The sequence below is a fragment of the Sparus aurata genome, chromosome 5 (genome assembly GCF_900880675.1).
Source record: "Sparus aurata chromosome 5, fSpaAur1.1, whole genome shotgun sequence".
Lineage (NCBI taxonomy): Eukaryota > Metazoa > Chordata > Actinopteri > Spariformes > Sparidae > Sparus > Sparus aurata.
In genome coordinates this window covers 32,843,450-32,859,846 of record NC_044191.1, presented here as the reverse complement: position 1 = coordinate 32,859,846, position 16,397 = coordinate 32,843,450, and the positions used below count along the sequence as shown (strand labels likewise).

Below are 16,397 nucleotides of genomic sequence, written 5' to 3'. Positions count from 1 at the left end.
AGTGTGTTTCTGTCTGCGTGTGAGAGACGAGCAGGAGGCGACATGTGCGCACAAGTTACTGCGCAGGTCAGAAATAAATGTAAGGAAGCTGCGTCGCCTCTCCTGTCTGAAATAAAACATAAATAAAGCTTCTGTTTAGTTCCTCTTCTGATGTGAGAGGAGGAGGAGGGGGAGGAGGAGGACCCGGCCGGAGCAGACAGGACGCATAGATCACATCCGGGGCTGGTTTATTCTAATAACCCGAAACGACCAACCCGGAAAAAAGACAAGTCTCCTGTAATCCGATCACACAAACAAACAGACGGGAGTGTGGGAGTGAGGTTGCACGCCGGCCTCGTTAATGCGCGCTGATTGTGGAAGTTGCTCAGACTTTTTTGTTGACTATGATCCAGACCGTCGTCCGGACTCGACTCTCTCCTCTCTGCCGCTTCGGCGCTGCGCGGGGCGCTGGCTGTGGCGCACACTGACTCTCCACAGCAGGGTGAGTAGTCGGTCGACAGTGGCACTGTGTGTGTGTGTGAGTGTGTTGCCTCATGTCTCCGTGTGTGTGTGTGTGTGTGTGTGTTGTACAGTAGGTGTGGCAGGGCCGAGGAGTCGTTGGGATCCGGTGAGTCAGTGCGGATCATCTGAGTTGAACTAATCCGTCAGGTGTCGCTGAGCTATTTCTATTTTTTTTTTCTTCCCCGACATCATATTTTTTAAACTTTTGTCTCTGCTCTTCGAAACTTTTTTTTTAAATCATCCAGCGGACTGAAGCTCGTGTCTGCTGATGTGGTGCAACACTGAGAACATCCAGCTGTCGGCAGAAAAGTGTCCTGAGAACAAAGTCTCTCCTACAAACTGCTTCTTTTTTTTTTTTTAAGATATTCAGTTTTATGCCAAACTTTGAGGTATTTCATTCAACTTATTCTGTCTCATGCAGAGCTTTAAGAACTTATTAAAGCCCTGTGTGAGTAAAAGTAAAGACATAAATGTTGAAATATTAGTTTGATTAAAGTTAAAGTCACATATAAGTACAGTACTCGAGTAAAAGTCTTAAATTATCTGATATTAAGTGTACTTGAATGAAAGAAGAGGAGTTGGTCGAAGTAAAACTTGTCTCCCGCTCTCACTTTTCTTCTTTTAACTCGTATCTCTAATTTATTTATAACTAATACAAAAACAACTATCCTCAGTTCATTTGCCACCGCCACAGAATGAAAAGTACACATAAAAGTTCATTTTACACATATTTAGTGATTATTTCAACAGATATTGTGATAAAATCAATAAATAAAACAGTAAAATCATGACGATGTGGCAACAAACATGTTTAATTACGTGTGGAGAACGAGGTTTGTAGGCCAGAGCGTCTCTGCGGCGGAACAACATCTCATTAAAACCCTGTTTGTGACACATTTTACCTTTTTTTTTATAAGATAACTGCACTTCTTGCGATAAGGATATTACACTTAGTCAGACTGCGATTTGATTATTTTGCGGTTAACTGTGCAGATGTAAATATACTGTGTGTTGCCTGTTGGTGCTGTGGTGCGGCAGACAGCCTCCAAAGTAATAAGTAATTAAAGTTATTAAATTTGCCTCCAAATTGTAGTGAAGTGGAAGTTTTGTGGCACAAGATTTACTGAATTATCCCAAAGCCTCAACTCCCCCGCAGCCAACACCCTCCTGAAATATACAGGACATAAAAAAAGAGAATCAAACGCAGAATCAACGATGACATCTTGTATTAAAGACGTATTTTCTAGATTTTAATGTCCACAAATAACCATCTAAGTGAGTTAAATGAGTAAAAAAAGATTGAAGTGTAGCCGGGTCACTCGTCCTGTCTCCACTCGTCTGTTTCACTTTCTTATTTCACTTTCCAATTTAAGATATTACATCATAAAACATGTGACGACTGCAGACGATGGTCACAGCTTTTATTTTAAACCTTTCAACAGACTCTCTCAATGACTTAGAAAAGAAATGCAACATCAAGATTGGGGGTGTAATGATGCACCGATCTGGATCGATTTATATCGATTCAACGAACGACGATCCAGAAACATCGATTCGTGTCACCGCCATCGTTAACATACGCCGTTATTTTGAAATTCCCATGGCGTGTCTGTGTTGGACGCATATCGTCTCGTATCGTGGTCGTCGCATAAACAACCACATTTCATGCGAAGAAGAAGAATCTTTCACGCGACACAGTGAAACAGGTTTTCTCGTTGGAGCAGAACAAAACCCGGCGGCTCGACTCGACAGTTAGATGTCAGCCGGTGCCTCTGAACGTTTTATCGTCCCGCTCGATCGCCACGTGAACCAAAACGGGCAGCAGATAAAATAAGATACGAGTGGGATGAGCCAAAAAAATACACACAATCCTCCCTGATGACTAACTCCAACGTAAAGATGGAACCACTGAGCTCACTGAGGTTTATTCTCGCTCCAAGTCCAGATATCTCGGTGCGTTCTTTGTTTTTATGCGCTTTGTTAAAACTTGCTCGCGTGTTTGTTTGAATCCGTCCCTGTCAATCAGGAAAGAGGTAACACCGATAAAAGCAGATGTGTAAACTGCGTGTAGGTGGGTTTCACTTCGCTGCCCTGGATGTGGTGAAAAGGCACCGACACTGATATCACCGCCGTGATCTGAACACTGTGTTCTCTCTCATCACATGTGCACACTCTAATGGATGTCAAATCTCACATTAATGTGCACGAGACGGTCTAAAGTTTCAGCGCCACTGCTGCGTCCGTCTGTGATGGATATTCCAGATGTTTTCTGATCGTGTGTGTGTGTGGGATGTGCCAGTCTGAGAGTTGGTATCTGTGTGGCATCATTTGATTTTTTTTTTCCATCACACCCGAGACTTTCTGCAGAAGGTGGCATCGATATGTCTGTGGCTATCAATGTTGCACAACTGATGCATCATCAGCTCACCAAATTTCATGAAAGCAGTTTCAAAATGAGATATTTTTCTTGCCATTGGTCTAAAAATAGCGCCGCAGGAGGTGAAGATGCCGCCTCAGTGTCTGGTGTTTATCTGTTTGTCTTTTTGAGTGTGAATGTTTTCATGGAAATTGTGATGTGCTTCCATCTCCACAAAGAGTTTGAGGGGCCAAGACAGTCCTATAAAAACACTGGCAGAGGGCTCGGCCATTCGGTGTATTTTGTTTTGACTGTCACTTACTTTGTAATTTTTTTGCTCTCATGAGGGAGGAAATCGGTCACAGATGTTCGCCTGGTTAGCCAACATGTTACCTTTTGTGGCGACGTTGCACTCGAGTCCCTTTTTTTTGGTAAATTCAAGTGAAGTTTGAACATCTGTATTCAGTGCATCTTATCTCACATTAATCCTGCAGAGATGCAACAGAAGCCACAGTGGAACAACTTTCAGTTCATAAAGAGGACGAGATTATTTGCCAGAAGTCGTCTTGACTCCCCCATCAAAAAAAAAAAACACTTTTATGTTCAGATGTCTGCCAAGGATAAAGTTATCTTGGAAAGCAAAAAAGAATCTATCGAGATGTCATCAGCATACCTGAGCGTCTGAGCTGAGTGACGGTCGCAGCTATCGTTCAGTCTGTCAGCAGCTCAGTGACTCACACGCATGGCATCATCTCAATGAATGCATCTCTCTCTCTCTCTCTCTCTCTCTCTCTCCCCACTCCTCTCCTCTTTTTCCTCGCTCCCTCTCTTCTCTGGCCAGTGGAAATGTGCGTGTGTGCAGATCTTGAGTGCAGTCTGTAATTTTTGGCTGTGGTGGAGGGCCTCAGCTCAGCCTCGGGCTTCGGGGTTTGCTGCTCAGCCTCAATCACGTCACATGAAAAACTGCTGAGTGCAAGCGGGTCTCTTTCTTCCCTTTTCCTCTATGTGTGTGTGTGTGTGTGTGTGTTTGAACATTAAATGAAAGGCGGTTTATCCTCCACATCTGCCCGTCTGTCCCACGAGTCTGCTGCTCTCTTTACATTCGGGCCTCCTGTTGTCCATCTGTGTGTCTCCAGTGATATGTGATAGCAGCAGCATGCCGTACGTGGACCGGCTGAACCGTGTATGCGGCTTCCTGGACATCGAGGAGAAGGAGAACAGCTGCCGCTTCCAGAGGCGATACTTCATCCTCGACACGCAGGGAAATTCTCTGCTGTGGTATATGGACAACCCTCAGGTGCTGCACACACACACACACACAAACACACACACACACATGCAGTGGCGTGCACAGACTTTTTGAAGGGCAGGGGTGAAGGAAGGGCACTTTAGCATGCATTTTGGCTCCCAAGAGGGCAGTTTATCATGTTTTAACCAGATAAAGGGGCAGTTTAGTGTGTTTTGGCTCCCAAGAGAGCACTTTGGCATGCTTTTTTGGCTCCCAAGAGGGCACTTTAGCGCATGTTTTGGCTCCCAAGAGGGCACTTTAGCGCATGTTTTTGCTCCCAAGAGGGCACTTTAGCGCATGTTTTTGCTACCAGGAGGGCACTTTAGCGCATGTTTTGGCTCCCAAGAGGGCACTTTAGCGCATGTTTTTGCTACCAGGAGGGCACTTTAGCACATGTTTTGGCTCCCAAGAGGGCAGTTTATCATGTTTCAACCAGCCAAGGGGGCAGTTTAATGTGTTTTGCCAACCAAGAGGGCACTTTGGCACGCTTTTTTGGCTCCCAAGAGGGCACTTAAGTGCACGTTTTGGCCCCCAAAAGGGCACGTTAGCGCATGTTTTGGCTCCCAGGAGGGCACTTTAGCACACGTTTGGGCTCCCAAGAGGGCAGTTTATCATGTTTTAACCAGCTAAGGGGGCAGTTTAGTGTGTTTTGCCAACCAAGAGGGCACTTTAGCACGCTCTTTTGGCTCCCAAGAGGGCACTTTAGTGCGTGTTTTGGTTCCCAAGAGGGCACTTTAGCACATGTTTTTCAACAATTGCCCCTCGCCCCTTGTGCACATCACTCCACACATGTACAATGCATGACACTGGCTTTTTCAGTAAACATTTAGAGGAAGTGAAGTTGACCAATAGGAGCAGCGTAACCTTGGACTCTGAGCCAATGATGAGTCTGTGTGTTTGTGTTTCTCTTGCATGCAGAACCTGCAGAGTGGAGCCAGTTTTGTTGGCAGCCTGAAACTAACCTACATCTCTAAGGTAAACCGCCGCCCGTCACCTCGCCGTGCTGTGGCTCTGTAGTTACATAATGTCCTGTGAACTACAAGCATGTCCGCGGCGTGGACGCAGGAATTCACAGGAGCGCACGCAAATAGAAACATGCAAATGGGGCGCACAGATACGCTCCTCCGGTGGGAGTTATCTGTGTTTCTAGTCAACGGTCACATGCAGCAGCAGACTTTGTGAAGTTTTCCAGATGTCAGCGCGCTCGCTGAGCTCACCACAGATAATGACATCTGGCTTCAGTGCTCTGCAGCGCTGACATCTCCTCCCCGGACACTCCGAGCCGAGGAGACGCTAAAGATATGAAATATTTCTCCCCTCTGTTTGTCCCGTCTCCCTTTGTCTCCTCGTCTCGCTCCCTTACCTTCGTCAGCTTGGGTGTGTTCTCCTTTTTTGTCCTCTTTTACTTTTGCCTCATCCCCTCTTCTCCACTTGTCTCCTTTTCTCCTCTCTCTCCTCCTTTTGCCTCCTCTCTCGTCTCCTTGTGTCTCCTCCCTTGTCTCCTTTTGTTACGTCCCTCCTTTTTTCCCTATTTCTCCTCTCTCTTCTCCTTGTGTTTCCTCTTTCGTCTCCTCTCTCGTCTCCTTGTGTCTCCTCTCTCGCCTCCTTGTGTGTCCTATCTCCTCCTTTTGTCTCCTCTTATTACTTTTGTCTTCTCTCAACTTTTTGTCTGCTCGTCCTTCCTTTTATCTCCTTTTTTTTTCTTCCTCCTTCTTTCCCCTTTTCTCCGCTCTTGTCTCCTTCTGTGTCGTCTCTCTCCCCACTTTTCTTTTCTTTTGTCTCTTCTATCTCCTTTTGTTTTGTCTCCTCTCCTCATGTCTCTTTTTTCCTTTTGTCTCCATTCTTATCTCCTCTTGTCTCCTCTCTCCTTGCTTTTTGTCTCTTCTCCTCTCGTTTTCCCTTCTGTCTCCTCCCTCCTTCTCTTCTGTCTTCTCTGTTTTCTTTTTGTCTCCTCTTTCCTCTCCTTGTGTCTCCTCTTTTTTCCCTTTGTCTCCTCTCTTGTTTCCTTATGTGTCCTCCCTCCTCTTCCTTTGTCTCCTCTCTTGTTTTTCTGTGCCCTCTCTCCCCACTTTTCTTTTCTTTTGTCTCTTTTATCTCCTTTTGTTTTGTCTCCTCTCTTCTCTCCTTGTGTCCCCCTCTTTTTTCCTTTTGTCTCCTCTCTTGTTTCCTCCTGTGTCCTCCCTCCTCTTCCTTTGCCTCCTCTCTCCTCCTTTCATCACCTCTCTCCTCCTCCTCTCCTCAGGTGAGCGAAGCGACGGCGAAGCAAAAGCCGAAGACTGAGTTCTGCTTCGGTGAGTTTATACGAGGGGGGGAAACGCTGAGTCACGCTCATGCAGCCGGGCACGATGGTGTTAATTTCATTTTAAGCATGTGATGTTATGTGGTTATAATGTGGTTATTGTGGAAATTCATGGAATCGATGTCTATTTCTGCAGTCATCAATGCCGTCTCCCGGCGGTACTTCCTCCAAGCCAACGATGCGACTGACATGAGCGAGTGGGTGGCTGCTCTCAACAAAGCCAGCAAGATCACTGTGAGTGCAGCACACACGTGTTCTGCTCCCACCAGATGCTGATCCATTAATTGATTCGACTTTATTGAAGAAACAGAAGTACAGTACACATACGTTACCCTACACGCGGTATAACAAACATAGAAGATATACAAGATACAGTGAAGTCTAAAAGTCTGAGACCACCTCGAAAATCTACAATATTTTTTTTACATAATCAAAGTTTGAGGATTCAGAGACATTTAAAGAAAACGCTGTGATGTTATCACATGTAAAAGGAGGAAGATAGATCCAAATATAAAAGCTGAGAATTTTTGTCTGGCTGTTCGTCTTGATCTCGAGAACAATCGGGCAGAAGGTCTTTCTCAGCATCAGCGTCGAACTCGACAACACTTTGCAGAAACTGGATGAGTTGCATCCAAAGCATGAAACCAAAAGTGGCCACACCTCCAGAAAATCAATACTTAAAGCTCACGAGAGACGGAAAAACTTTGCAAAATAAACAACAAAAGACTCTCAATTAGAAGTGTGTTGACTGGATATGTCAAGACTCTTGGATCCTACAGTACATTAGTGTCAGCAGCTAATCATTTTATCATACAGGAGACAGTAAATCTTAAAAAAGTCATGCAGCGGTTCAGTGTCTGGATGTCACAGGGAGTAAAAGACTTCTCGTACGCTCAGCACAGTGCTGCTAAATATATCTCAAAATTGCTGCAGCGACTTGCAGATCACTTTACTGCAATTTTTGAGTTCTCGTTTTAGCTCTTTACACTCAAGTTGTGACGTTATTAAATGATAAAAATGCTTTTCAAACCGGGCTGCATAGTATCAACAGCAGAGATGAAGCCGATAGCAAAAAAATGATGAGAAACTGACACCTTTTGTCTCATGTGTGGTTAGAAAAAAGCCTAACGTAGCAGTTATTGATAAGGGATTTGACAGGAAGCTCCAGTTTGCGGTGATGAGACTGAAACCAGTTTGGTCTGGGCGGGGGCGACTGATTCAAGATTCATTTATTTTGTCCCGTGGGAGATTTTCTGCTGCAGAAAAAAATAAATATGATGCAGGAAATACATAAACAGACACAAGACAAGATAAATACAAGTGCAAACAACGCAGTCAGTGACTCATCGGCCTTATGGCCCGAGACATGTTGAACGTTGCCCACACATACCCCTCACACACTTGCCGAATGAGGAAATTGTGAATGTGCATGAATGTGACTGTTGGCACATACGTCACTGTGGTCGAGGTGTCAAAAAACCATTGAGTGTGTCCACGAACATGAGACGCACATTAACTCGGAACATTTGCATTTCATTTGCGTGCGTGTCCGCGAGATGACGGCCACATCTGTCATGTCGGCAGATGACAGAAGAGAGTCTCTCTTCTTCTTCTCTCACCTGCACGCCGACACAGGAAGCAGCGCCGCACTGCTCTCTCACTTCCCCCTTTGAGGGGAGGCCTCCTCTGCCGCCTTTTTCTGAGCCGCCGTGGCCTCAATGAACGCTTGTGTTAAAAAATACTTCCTAAAGCAGAATAAACCTGAGGTGAATATCAGAATGAAAGCAGAGCACTGATTAACGAGTATCGCATTCAGTTATTTACAGAAGATGGAAGCCCACATGATATTTCTATGTGGTTGTTACTTTATCTTTGATTCTATGTGTGTGTGTGTGTGTGTGTGTGTGTGTGTGTGTGTTATCATGGCAACATGTGGTCGTGGGTGTAGTGAGAATGACCACAGAAGTCATTTTGTGTTTATATGCGTCTGCGGACAGATTTTTGTCACAAATGTGTAAGATGCAGTTATAAAACTTAAAGAAGTGCCCAAACTACGGAGTTGGGAAGAAGGAAATGAGACATTAGACCTTCAATTTACACCCCTGACCAACATTTACTTTGAAGGAGACACATTACTGACATGTTTCAGGTTTATAATTTCATTTCAGGTAACTTCTAGAATAGCTTTACCGGCTTTAATGCTCCAGAAACATGTTTGTTTTACTCAAACTGTCCAGTGCTGCTCTGTTAGAGCTTCTGTCTCTTTAAGCCCCTCCCTCCTAAATGCCCAGTCAGCTCTGATTGGTCAGTTTACACACGCCTGAGCCAGCACTGCCCACAACAACAACAGAGCAGCTGTGACAAACTAGTGACGAGGAATAAATGATGCTAATGTGCGACATGGTGACGTGCAGACATACAGATGCTTTAGCTGTGTTATTTTGGATCACACTACCTCGCTCGGCATGACCCGCCATACTCATACAGCTCTCACCAAAGATCGAACAGAGGAAAGAGGTCTCACTCTGTAGCTTAAACAGAGCGCTCAAGACACAGTGTGTAGAGGGAAGCTACAGGAATGAGAAGAATAATGTGTTTTTTTGTTTTGTTTTTATTGAGGACCCCCAAATAAAAGTATGAACCTGAACAGTATAATGATATGACCCCTGTAAGAAACAAATACAAGTTAAAAATCAGAATGGAGGTGCAAACTTGACCCTCTACTCTCTGCTCGTTGACGTAATCCTCTCTGTTACTCTGCTGACAGGTTCCCAAGTCCGGCCCGGCACATCCGCGGCCCGACGTGACCGCAGTAATCAACGACACTCAGAGAGGGAGGAGGCAGCAGGCCTACAAGGCGGAGATCATTGGCGGCGTGGTCGTGCACACTCCCATCCAGGTAATGTCAGAGGAAGCTGTGGTTACCATGGCGATGCCTGTGTTGACACCGACAGCGCCGGCGGGCAGGATTTTGCGTGAATGAGAGTAGTTTGTGATCTTGTTAAAGTTAAACATAGCACGCTTCTGCCCTCGTCATTCAAAACCACCATGTGCAACACTGAGAAGATGGCGGTTTGTGATCGTTATGGTGATAATGAAGACGGTTATGATGAAATGTTTCAGAATGAGAGTGAAGACACAGACGGCAGAGAGAGGAAGGGCAGCAGGCCGGGCGCGCTGAGGTGTGGTTACTGTGTCAAACAGGGAAATGTGGTGAGTTAACCAGCTGCGAACAGCTGATTCACTGTACTTGAATTAAAAAAAAACAAAAAAAAAGAAAAGCAGCATGTGGAAACTGAAATGTGGTGTGTGTGTGTGTGTGTGTGTGTGTGTGTTTCAGAGGAAGAGTTGGAAGAGGAGGTTTTTCACCCTGGATGACAACGCAGTCAGTTACTACAAGTCTGAGACGGTGAGGAGCCGGACTAGTCGTGGTGTCTCTCACATGTTGATGTTTATTTTCTGTGACTGTGGTTCTTTTTGTCCCACCATGTCTGAAATGTGTGTGTGTGTGTGTGTGTGTGTGTGTGTGTGTGTGTGTGTGTGTGTGTGTGTGTGTGTGTGTGTGTCCCAGGATAAGGAGCCTCTCCGAGCTATTCCACTAAGGGACATTCAGAAGGTCCACGAGTGTCTCGTCAAGTCGGGGTGAGTCGACTTTGAACCTCTGTGTCAGATTCTCCCAACATTTGACTTTTCCTCCATCTCTTCTTTCTAGTTCAGATGTAAACGTATACAAATACTGTGATCAAAACAGAAGCGTCCAGTTAAAATTTAAAAAATAGGTTACCGTTGATGTATTACAGATATTCAGACATTCTCAGTATCGCTTCATTAGTTTTTCCCAGAACTGTCCTTCTCGTGTTGCACAGATGTTGTTTCTTAACTTGTAATCGATCAAATCTGTGATCATCTTGATGTCTGGCTCCGTGCAAAGACTCGACAGTAGATGGAAAACTGGCGGTGTGAAGTTAGAGAGCGTCTCAAAGGTGCATAAAGACGGGCCAAGAGAGCTTCTCAGGTTTTTGTAAAGCATTTAAGCAATCGTTTTTTTCCTAGAAACCTCAAACGAACTTTATTTTCATTTGGGCCTTCTCCTGTGACATTGCACAATCACAGTGAACCATTAGAGCTTCATGAAGTCCTCCGATTATAAATGTAATGTCCACTTTTCAAAGAAGAAATCACACAGATTAAACAGATGCTTGTTTTTTTCCCGCTGATTAAAGAAAACCTTCCACTCTGTTCTGACTGATTTTAGACTCACCTTCTTTTTTTTAAAGCTGGGCTATAAAAAGGTTTAATTATTTGATTTATTTAATTACAGGATGAGGTTAAAATACAGTGTTATTTAGCTTGTTTACATAGAAGTGTGAATGACAGCTGAATAAATAAATGTGTTCAGCCTTGACAAAAGACAACAGTGACCGATTACTTCCTGTAAAAGTCCTGCAGAGGCCGGAGGAGCGTTTACTTTCAATGCATCATCAGTTAATTATTACAAAGGTTGTTTTCTCGAGATAACGGGTCAATTTGTCTCGTTAGCTTGAGAAAACAAAATACTGATGACACACACACACCTCTGAACGTTTTATGAGCTTGATTTTTGTTGTTGGTGTTTCGGGATTTAATATGAGAGTACGTACAAAGAAAGACTGGATACAATCTGATGCATTGATCAATAATACTCCTCGATCAGACACTTTCAGCTTGATCCAGTAGCTACAGTTGTCAAGACGCCATCTTTGCAGGCTGGGACAGTTCTGCTGATCTCTGACAAACATTTTGAGGAAACTGCTTTTTCGTTCTCACGTGATAACAGCCTGATTATCTCGCTGGATTTATGGAGACAATTGAATTTTGAATTGACTTTTACCCCCTAAGAAATTGTGCTTTGTTATCTCGAGATGTCGGCATAAAAAAAAAAAGTAAATTCCACTTGAGGTTTAACACAGAAATGAACATAAGAAGACAGATAGTGGATCTGCAGCAGACTGTTTCCCTTCAGCTGCTGTGATAACAGTCTGATCATTTCCTCTGTGTTTGCCCGTCAGGGATCTCCTGCTGAGAGACAACCTGTTTGAGATCATCACCGGCTCCCGGACCTTCTACATTCAGGTAGTTATCCCGTTAAACCGATCGATCAGAAGCTGCAGTTTCACGAGTTCGTCAGGGCGGAGAGGCTCTGTGCTCCCAGGTGTCCCCGTCCTGACGTGTTGACTTGTTTTTCTGTCAATGCTCTGCTGCTGATGTGTGGCGCAGGCTCCTGTTTTTAGGCGCATGAAAAAGTTTGTTTTTGTGAAACGGCCACAGCCGTCCAACAATAACATCCGGCCCAGCTACCCCCCCGGGAGACCAGCTGACGCAGACGGCAGGGGTCGCGCTGGGAGACAGAGAGCGAGGCTGCGAGCACAAATGTTTCTGTTTGTGCAAGGAATGGAAAAAAAAAGGAAGCGTGAAACAACACGTAAACAGAAATAAATTGAAAGAAGAACACCCCCGTGGTCTAAGAGCGGAAACCAAAGTGATTTTTATGAATTGAGCAACACACACGTCTCCATTGATGAGTATTTTATTTATTAGATTAACTTGTTTTTTGTTCCAGCTAAAAACACTAACTAGTACTCAAAGGTTGCTTGTTCTGCCCCACCAACCGGCCCAAATATTTAGTTTAATATCACAAAAGCTTCACAAAGTTTTGCTTTTTTTTTTTGCATAGGAACTCAAAATCTTTCCAGTTAGAAAAAGCATGAAATAGTAACTTGAATCATTTCTTCTCCTGAAGTCATTATCACCGATAAGCTCACTACAGCTGATATATCAGTCCTGCTCTGTTATTCTGTATTTTTGCTACTATCAAAGCTGAGCCAGTTATTTCATGCTCATGTTTTACTGCAATAAAAATATATATATACTTTAATTTTTAGTAGAGGTTCAGTAATATTCCTGAAAGAGTCGGACACTGTAGGTTTTGGCAAATACTAACCAAACAAGTAAATACTACATTTGCATTTCACACACCAGCGAGTGCACGTGCAGCCTTCACATCTGGTTGCTCAGGAGCTTCATCAACATTCCCTTGTAATTTTATTCCTTTGTAATAAAAATCCAGCAGCTGGATGAAGTTATCCTGTCCAGCATTATTTCCGATTCATGATATTATCCCAATAAACACACTGGAATCACTTTAACCTGACATTTTGTTTGGAAACAAACATCTACATGTCATCTTAAACATCATGAGGTCGTCCTGCTCTAATGAAGAATAAATAAATGTTAGTTCAGAATCTGTCGTGTTCACACACATTCTGATTGAACTTGTTTTTATGGGGATACAATGTGGGAGCGACGCCTTCAGCCACGCTGACGGCCTTAGCTAATTAAAGATAAATCAGTAAACCAATATAGGTCTGCACGTCTGCGACCTACAGAGCTTTTTCAAGTCAATGAAGTGAGACTCCCCATAATGAAAACTTGTTGACAGTAAGAAAAATAAGGAGTGTTTCCAGATTAGAAGAAGGAGGAACCACAGCAGCTCTGCAAAGCTTTATCTCCTGGTGCTTCCTCTCTGCAGACAGACTCCCCAGAGGAGATGCAAGGTTGGATCCGGGACATCGAGCTGAAGATCCAGGACTTCAGAGGTCCTCCTAAGGTAACTGTCATCTCTCTGTTAACCATTTCTGTCTCAGTGATCTTCGAGAAAGAATAAAAAGATTGATGAATACTTTGTCCCTCTCTGGTTGCAGGGTATCCCATTCAGACGTGCGTCCTCATACTATAAAAGTCACAATTCCTCTCTGGGGTCTCGAGGTCAGCAGGCCGACGAGCGCAGACCTCAGCTGGTCAAGTCCTGCTCCGTGGCCCCCGGCTGGCAGCCCTGGATGCCCGTCCCGTCGTGCGAGCCCTCCATCCTGGACGCGGAGGATGAGGACAGCGCCTTCAGCTCCGTGCCCACCCTGCCCTCCCTCTCCTCTTCCTCCACCTCCTCCTCCACCTCATCCTCCTCCAACTCCCTCTCCACCCCGGCCCCTTGCCCCACCGTGCCTCCAGCGACTTCCTGCAGCGGACTGGGGATTGTTACAGCCTCAGGCGACGTGGCCTGCGGGCGCCGGAGGCACCGCTCGCAGCCTCAGCCGCACACCGGCTTCCCCTTCAGCCTGGATGACGACGGCATCCGGACCACTGACGTCTAGTTTCAATGAAGTCTGTCGAGTGTTGGTACCTGCTTTAAAAAAAAAAATGAATGTGACTGGTAATAATAGTATTCCCTGCTAATGAAGTGACACTGTGAACGTCTGCGTCGATATCACGGCGCGAGTTTGGGGCCCCCTGCTGGTCGAAGGATGCACCCAGCTGGAAGAGGACCGAGGGGCGCCTGTGAAGAAGAGTGTTTTTAGTGCAACTTCCTCAGAAAACTTGAATAATCTCGTTTTTTATTAATTGTTTCCTGCAGACAAATTACGGCACATGCTTTCAATCCGTTGCACTCGGCTCCTGCTCACCCCCGGCTTAAAGTATTCATCAATAAGTCTTTTTTTTTTAAACACAACAGTATCCATCGTTTTTTATAATCAAACTCTTGTTCACTAAACATTTGTACTTCCTTTTTGAGCCCAGCAGTGTTTTTAACCTTCTTTTTTTTCTTCTGAGACGCACATGACGTTTAAAAAAAAAAAAAAAGCCTCACATCAATTTTCTCCATGATAATAATAATAATAAATTAACAAGCATTTTATTAGTAACATTTAATCAGGTGTCTGACGGGAGGAAAGAATCCTGCAGGTGTCGTTAAACAAAAAAAAAAGGTACACATGCTGCTGACTGACGGATGAAGGAGAGGACGATGGAGTCAGCAGCAGGTTTTTAAGTGTTTTTCGGACTACATTTTTTAAACAGGAGGGTTTTTTAAAAAAGATAATTTGTTAGTAAACTGTGACTCCTTTTTTTAAACGCGGTACCGTAAAAATAATACAGCAGCAGTGTTTGGATGGTACTTGTCAGCAGCGTCCACAGCTTTTGTGTAAATGTGATTTTCTTACTGCGGCATCACGTTTGGGGGAAACTGTGCCACTACTTCTGTTAATTTAATTGTAATTCCCGCACTTTGCTTTTCTTTTTTTTTTTTCTTGTGTTTTGTTTGTTTCGGCTCTCGCAGCTCTCCTGAGACGATGCCTTCAGACACTTGTTGTTGTACGACGGTCGTTTCAACGCTTCTCAGGTTTCACCTCCGGGCCTCGCTGACGTGGTACCTTGTTCGTGTCTGTTTCCATTTTTTTTCTGAAGCTCTGTGCCCTCGTTTCTCTGCGTGTAATGTTAATTTTCCTGCTTGTACATTAAAGGATGCTTTTCTTTGTTTTGTTTGGATTTTTTTTCAGTTAGTTCTCCACCAATTTTACACATTACAGTGAGTTTGCAGGTCTGTGAGAGCTTGACTGCATGTGTGAGAAAGTAGTGAAAAGCTTTAAAAGAAGCTGAGTGTGATCTGATAAACTCCCTCCAGTGATGTCACTCAGGGGCCAAGTTGCATTGTGGGTAATGTAGGCACAAGGTGTTGAAAAGCAGGCCACTGGTGTAGCGTTACACTGTGGACTCTGTGGATGGTTTACGATAAGATTTATCAACTTTTTTATTCCAATTGTTCTTCCTCCTTTTCAAAAAACGTACGCCTACATTACCCACAATGCAACTTATCAGATTAGATGCAGGCTTCATACTGTTTTCCCCCCAATGCACTCTGCCATCTAGTGGTCGACAGGTAAATCTACATTTTACACTTAAGATAGCACAAAAACTTTCTTGGAAGACTTTTCTAAATGATCTTTCGATGCCAAACGTGGCTTTTAAAGTTTTTCTCTTTGTTTTCGTTCCCGAGTGTTAAACTGTCCAAATGCCTGCAGAGGGTCACAGCCGACGCATGTGACCTTTAACACTGTCCGCCTCAGACACATGCTCGCACACTCATGAACATGCCAATAGTGCCCAGAGGCTGTGTTAAGTGAAGTGTTTCACACATCCAGTGCAAAGGTCCATTAGGTAAAACGCCTCCAACTGCGCGCTGACCTACGTCCACTTCCCTCTCCGCCCTCCTCGTGCAGCTGCGTGGCTGCAGGACCGGCGAGAGTAAAGTGTCTCCACTGAACAGTTTAAACTGCGTCGCTAGGTAGAAAAAGGCCCTGAGAGCCTGTGAAATGTCAGCTGTGTGGAAATTAGTTTTCAGTCTGTTAAAGACGGAGCTCCTCTAGGTACTGAGGGGAGCATGTGGCAGGAGCATGTGTTAAAGGAAAAGTTCACCCAAAATTGAAATCTTAGTCATTATCTACTCACTGCCCACGCTGTGTTTCGTATTTGGGGCTTCGCAGCAAAACAGCGTCGCAGAATCCTACTGAACAACTGAAGCTGTTGGGAATTTGTTTTAAATGTCAAAGAACAATCAGAAAAAGCATTAAAGTGAAACTCTCACCAAAGTTTTTTGTGAATGTATATGAGTCAAACCTTCGTATAAAAGCATAATTACGACGAGAGAGGCACTTTTAAGATTTACTGTATTTTCGTTTTCGGGTCAAACTCATTTTCAATGGGAGTGCTACGGGCAAATTAGCGATAGCATCAAAATCTCTGTTTTTAAAACAATAAGAAGTCTCGACACAACATGAAACTTTGCTCGTAGTATCACCAGGGTCTCTACACATGAACACGAGCATTGAGAACATTGTTTGTGTACACAGAGTTTACTAAAAAGAAGGTTTTTGAACAACTCACGTTAGCAGTAGCTTGTTCCGCTCGCCGCCGTCCTGCCAGTGGAGAAGTGTCGATCTCAGAATGTGACGTAACCTGGAGGACAGTTAAGGTGGAACGCTCCTAAAGCTTAGTTCCATATAAATGCAGGATAATTAATTGTTTTGTCGTTAGTGAAAAGCAATATTGACCTTGAAGTTGAAAAAGGAGCCTCATATAAGAAA

The 16,397-nt window shown here is 44.3% G+C and overlaps 1 protein-coding gene across 1 annotated transcript; it reads left to right on the top strand.

Moving 5' to 3' along the window:
* Positions 1 to 212: 212 nt before the first annotated feature.
* On the top strand, positions 213 to 14,792 carry plekha2 (pleckstrin homology domain containing A2). The gene is made up of 12 exons (XM_030418274.1): positions 213 to 481; positions 3,994 to 4,154; positions 5,064 to 5,120; positions 6,388 to 6,436; positions 6,581 to 6,678; positions 9,212 to 9,343; positions 9,568 to 9,657; positions 9,785 to 9,853; positions 10,016 to 10,086; positions 11,493 to 11,556; positions 13,013 to 13,090; positions 13,185 to 14,792. The coding sequence occupies exons 2-12, from the start codon at positions 4,014 to 4,016 to the stop codon at positions 13,629 to 13,631; spliced, it is 1,296 nt and encodes a 431-aa protein (XP_030274134.1). The 5' UTR covers positions 213 to 481; positions 3,994 to 4,013; the 3' UTR covers positions 13,632 to 14,792.
* The last annotated feature ends 1,605 nt before the right edge of the window (positions 14,793 to 16,397 follow it).